This window comes from Anolis sagrei, chromosome 2 (assembly GCF_037176765.1).
Source record: "Anolis sagrei isolate rAnoSag1 chromosome 2, rAnoSag1.mat, whole genome shotgun sequence".
In the NCBI taxonomy this organism is placed as follows: domain Eukaryota; kingdom Metazoa; phylum Chordata; class Lepidosauria; order Squamata; family Dactyloidae; genus Anolis; species Anolis sagrei.
The window spans coordinates 208,832,378-208,838,486 of NC_090022.1; the positions used below are offsets into that span (position 1 = coordinate 208,832,378).

The window sequence follows — 6,109 nt, forward strand, 5'->3', positions numbered from 1 at the left end:
TAAAGAAGCTAGGTAGTAGGTCTTAGTAGTAGGTCTGCCCCCTATTTTTGCTGCCCTACTGACAGGGAATAAGTTGCTCCTGCCCCATTCCCACTAAAATATAACATACCCCTCCAGTTTTTGTATCTACTCATTTGACTGATGCAAGGCTACCACTGGCACAAGAATATGATGTTTTTAATGGAGCAGTTTATCATTTACACCCATGGGGAGAAGAGTATTTTGAATAATCAGCCTCTTATTATTCACTGCCACACTGTTCAGTATGCAGGACCACAGAGGACAGGCACACTGTGATTCTTGCACTCTGGCTAATGTGCATTGATACTGTAGGTGACATTATAAGCTTTATCAAACTATCCCTCTTTTCATAGGAATCAGCAGTTCCCAATGCTGATTGAATTTCCTTCTGATTGCATAAAACATTTAAGAAGCCCAATTAAAAGGGTCAACAGTGCAAGGCGACTGGGACCATATCCATCATGTTGTCACAGGTCCACTCTCTCAATGGTAGTGATGTTTATCCTGATTCTAGAGAAGATTTGATTAATTCTTTATTATGAAGGTGTTCTACCCATCTCAAAGAATAAACTGATTAATCTGTCCCACTTGAAAATAGATCCTAGAGAAAGAGTGAGAGTCATTTTCATATAGGGGTCTAAAAAAGCACACTATTCTTCAACTCCAAGGGGGTTTCTGGAGTGATGATTTAGGCTTCAGTACTAAATACTTTCCTGGAGAACGCCCAATTAAATAAGGCTTAAATTTTACACACATACATACATATACAGTATATACATATACCAGGAGGAGGGATTCCCCTGAAAACTACAAAAAAACAAACAATTTTAGATTAGATAAAGCATCTAATGTGGGAAAGTAGCATTTTTCCCCTATTGTGCTGCAGACAGGCACTATCGTTATCTCCATGATTTTAACTATTTCTTTCTTTTCTGGAAACTTGTTGTAGACTAGATCAGCACTGGTCCATGGACTACATCAGAATAGCTTTGATCTAAAAGACCTAAGACAATATTGCTTGGATGGGGAAGAAAAATACATACTGTATTCACACATCAGTTGTGAAGGTACATTCCATAGTAGTAAGGATGAATTTGCTCTTTCATGAACACATACCTTAACACAATGAGATCGGTTAAGTGAGTCTGCAAGGCTTAAGATTAATGCTATCAAAAGACTAGACTGTGAAGTCTAGACAGCTAGCATACCCTTTCGAAGCAGGATGCTCAAAGTGGAAATTAATTGGATGCTAGACTGAGATGCATCCATCTTTTTCATGGAAAAATTGCTGTACTGGCAGATGAGAATTGATAAGACAGTGGAGAAGTTCCATTAGACAGCAGCAGTAGCAGGAAATAATGCAGGTAGACTAAGACAACAACAATAGCTTTTTACGCCAATTCTTTTATTTTATTATATTTATTTAGCACTGATAAACTACCTTTGAATATATTTTGTCTTGAAAGTACTGTTCTGAGGCAATCCAAAATAAAACAAGGATTTCTAAATCAGAAGGGGCATGCTGCTAAGGAGGCTGTGGGTAGGATTTCTTTTTTGGTGGTGGTGGTGGTGGGGGGGGGGGGGGGGATTGTGTTTCCCCAAAAAAGACAAATACGGTAGTTGAGCAAAATGCAAGAAACAGAATAGAACCAAGTCTTATCAAAGAATTCTAGGATCAAGAATGAAGCAAGACAGCAAAACCTATAGACCTGAAGCACCTGAACAGATGATAGTGTACATGCAATACATGGATTTTGCTGGACTGCCAATATAGAAATAAAATTGATTGTAACTGGAAGATGGAGAAGTTCTTGCTTAACTGACTGGAAACCAGAATACCAAAAAGCCAAAAGGAAACAATTTCACTGAATGACTGGCAAAATTGTTTAAGACAGACAAGAAACTTTTTTAAAAGTAAGAAATGGAGTTTGAATTCTGAATACAACTGCTTTGCAATATGTATGTAGAGACAGATTGCTGTTGTAATAATCAATCCCAAGAAACAGAAAGCAATAGTAAAGAAAAACTAAGAATTGTCAGGAACAAAAAAGAAAAAAAAGTAAATTTAAACTAAGAACAGGGATGCTGAATGAACCACAGAATACTTTATACAATCAAGGTAAAAGGAAAATGGATGCAACATGCTGAAGAATTACTGCATATCAAAGAGATGAAAGAATGGTAAGTTTCATCAAAGAACCTATATGACAAAACCTATTTTTTTAAAAATGCTGTCAAAAACTTGGGAGAAATCAAACCCAACAGCAGGAAGCATATAAATAAACACTCTTTCAGGTTACAGAGATATAATCCATTTAAATTCTAACAAAATCTATGAAAACAAATAATGATCCATAGACCAAAGGACGAGATATGAGAATAATATACGATGACAGCATCACTTTCCTACAGAAGAAAATGTATGCTATTATTTAGGAAGTGAGAAATGCCAGCAGTTCAAACTGGACTCAGAAAAAGAGGTACGAGAAACCACATTGCAAATATATGGTGGCTTATGTAGCACACCATACAATTTCAGGTGAAAATAAATCTGTCTCATAGATTACAGAAAAAACTTTTGACTGGGTAGGTCTCTCACACCACCAAAAATATGGACTGATCATGAAGAAATTTAAGGGCCATAACATTTGATCATCCTGATCAAGTCCTAGTAGCACCTTAGCATAACTAATCGTCGCTGTACACCGCACTTTTAATCCTACGTGCCTCCTGCCATTTCAGCACTTTTAACCCTTGTACCCCATTGCGCCGGCCGAACCAGTTTTTAATGTCTTGATGTACTGCCATTGTTGTTATTCTGCTTATTGTTTTGATTTGCTTTGCTATTGTTGTGTTATGTTTTCTATTGTATTGTGTTTTGAGGCTTCGGCCTGTGTAAGCCGCATCGAGTCCTTCGGGAGATGCTAGCGGGGTACAAATAAAGTTAATAATAATAATAATAATGTGTTATTTGTACTTTGGACAAAAGGCAAGTTAGGACATACGAAGTAAAATTATTTCTGATTGGCTACAGCCATTGTGGTGTAGCAGTTCGAGTTTTGGACTAAGATTCTGGATGACCTTAGGCAATCACAGTCTCTCAGCATAAGAGGAAAGCAAAAGCAAACCCCCTCTGAATAAATCTTGCCAATAATATCCCACGATAGGGTTACTTTAAGGTTGCTGGAAGACTTGAGGACACACAATGAAGCTGTTAGACAACAGTGATTGGATTTTGTATCTACTCAGGTTCAATTTATTTGTGGAAAGTATCATAAAGAATATAAGATTAGCCTTAGAAAAACAAGGAATGAAAAGCTAAAGGAAACACCACTGATTAAAGAAACCCAACTGCATACAAACATGGCATTGGAAAATGTGCATTGCAGTTCATTTTTTTCATTCATATTACAGAAGCACCAACTGCAAAATACATAGAAATTGACTAAATAATGGTTAAAGCTCAGAGTAGTCCCTTTTAAAAATAATTTTATAGTTTGTATTAATTTCATATTAATTTGTTCACTGAATGAATGATACCTTAGCACATCGAAAGGATGTTTAAAGAGTTTATTATGAGTGCAAATAGATAACACAAAACATCAACACCTACAAATGACCAAAGGGGATGTGAGTGTCAGTAGGCTATAAATTCATTTTGCATCAACCATGGAAAGATATGTTAACCAGAAATAAAACATATCGTGCCTGCAATTTGATAAGTAGGTATCAGCTCTTCTGTACAACATCCATTTGTTGTTGCTTCATAGATGTTTTCCATACATCCCATACACATTGCCTGTAGGTTATTTTGTACATAACATTTGCAATATTTTTTTGCATGAAATAATGTTTGTGTCCATTGAACCATCCAAAAGCAGAAGTGGCAATATATCAATCCCCCACGTAGACAGTTTTGAAGTTGGAATGAACCTGTACAGTAATTCAAGTTTTACAAAAAGAGTGCTACTAATGCCACATTCTTGTTGTATTATTAAAAATCATCCATGAAGTATTTTGATGCTTGTTACAAAAGCAAGGAATACAAAATGCAGGTGTCCAGCTGGCACATCAACAGGCCCTCATATTTCTGGATCAGGCAAAACTAGGGGCCCTTCCATACAGCCATATAACTCAGAATATTAAGGCAGAAAATCCCACAAAATCTGCTTTGAACTGCTTTATGTGAGTCCACACTGCCATATATATCAGTTCAAACCAGAAACTGAGATTTAATTCAGCTGTGTGGAAGGGGCCAAGGCAACCCTAATCCTAACATATGCAGTACAAGCAAGCAAAGCAGGAGACACGAAACTTCAGCTTCCCATTTGCTTTTATTCTCACTGACAATGGTGTCTAGCACCCAGAGAGGGTGCAGGGTATATTATTGTTCTCTTGTCAGTTGCAAAGGGACAATAAGTACAGTGGCCCCTTGGTATCTCAGGACAGCAAAATCCATAGATGTGCAAATCCCATAATATATAAAGGTACTGGAAAATAGTATCCTTTATATAAAAGAGCAATGTTATGGTTTACATTTTGGAATTATTCTGGGTTATCTTCAAGTTGTGGATAGTTGAACCTGCAGATAAGAAGGCCTAACTGGAACATATCTGGTAGAGCTGTGGATAATTGAAGCCGTGGATAAGGGGGCCTGACTGGAACATATCAGGTGGAGCTGTGGATAGTTGGGCCCGTGGATAAGGAGGCCTGACTGGAACATAACAGGTGGAGCTGTGGATAATTGAACCTGTAGATAAGGAGGCCTGATTAGAACATATCAGGTGGAGCTGTGGATAGCTGAACCTGTGGATGAGGAGGTCTGACTGGAAAATATCAGGTGGAGCTGTGGATAATTGAACCTGTGGATAAGAAGGCCTGACTGGAACATATCAGGTGCTGTGTTTAGTTGAACCCGTGGATAAGGAGGCCTGACAGGAAAACATCAGGTAGAGCTGTGGACAATTGAACCAGTGGATAAGGAGGCCTGACTGGAACCCATCAGGTGAAGCTCCTCTGGCTCAAGGCGATGCTTTAGGATTTCGATGACAGTGGAAGCACCTTCCTGAATGTTGGGAAGGAAAGGCAGGCGAGGCCTGTGGACCACTCTGTCCCCCTTCAGGCCGACTGGGTTTCCTGGCCATCTCCCTCTTCCCTTTTGTGCCCTGGCTGCTTTTCCTGAGCGGAAGTGGCGCCCTCGGCTTCCGCTTCCGCCGCCTCCTCCTCCGCGCGCTGGTACTGGAGCTTCAAGGCCTGGCGGAAAAGGCTCCGGTTCTCTCTGCGCAGGCGCCGGTTCTCCTGCCTCAGCCGCGCGTTCTCGTCGCGGAGGCGCCGGTTCTGCCGGTCGCGCTCTTCCCCGGCCCTCAGTGCTTCCGCCTGGCTGGCGGCCAAGTCCGCGTACCTCTCTGCCAGCTGGTGGGGCGAGCCGCCCGCCCGGCCTCGCCACCCGCCGCACACGCAGCACTCCTCGCCCGCGCCGCCCTCCCGCCACGCAAGGCCAAGGCCCCCTCCGCCGCCGCCGCGGGGGCGCGCACTGAGGCTGCTGCTACCTGCGCGGGCGCCGCCACAGCAGCAGCCCTGCCGCTGCCTGGTGGAGGTGCGCATGCGCCTCATCCCTGGCCTCAGCGCCTCCCGGAGTCCTGAGCAGAGGGCCGAAGAGCTCCCATCTAGGCCCATGCGCGCGGGGGGCGGGGCTTGTGGACCGAGGGGGCGGGGCCTGAGAACCGAGGGGGCGGGGCTAGAGTTTGCAGAGTTTCAGTCTCCTTAGCACCAGGTTCTCCTTTTGGGAAATCCCATTGTGAATCAGGTTTGTCACCTTCCCCCACAGTTCTTTTGGAGGTCGTGGTTTCGTTCAATATCCGGACTCTAAGGTCTACTACACTTCCTCATTTCATGTAAAGTGGGAGCCAGTATAGGGTAGTATTTAAAGTATAAGGCTCTTCATATCTGCAGATTCTGCATCCATGGATTCAACCTCAAATACAGGAAAAAAATAATTCCAAAATGTAAACCTGGATTTTTGCTGTGCACTGAGCACAACCCTGTGGCTTCCTACAATTTCAAAAGATCCTCAGGCTCTTTTTGCCAC

At 42.0% G+C, this 6,109-nt stretch overlaps 1 protein-coding gene across 1 annotated transcript; it reads right to left on the reverse strand.

Moving 5' to 3' along the window:
- Nucleotides 1–3,577: 3,577 nt before the first annotated feature.
- On the reverse strand, nucleotides 3,578–5,711 carry TUSC1 (tumor suppressor candidate 1). The gene has a single exon (XM_060759705.2). It carries the CDS (start codon nucleotides 5,695–5,697, stop codon nucleotides 5,140–5,142), a length of 558 nt encoding a protein of 185 aa, XP_060615688.2. The 5' UTR covers nucleotides 5,698–5,711; the 3' UTR covers nucleotides 3,578–5,139.
- Between the last annotated feature and the right edge of the window lie 398 nt (nucleotides 5,712–6,109).

Coding starts and splice junctions, on each gene's coding strand:
- TUSC1 (XM_060759705.2), bottom strand. CDS start 5,697: ATGGGCCTAGATGGGAGCTCTTCGGCCCTCTGCTCAGGACTCCGGGAG.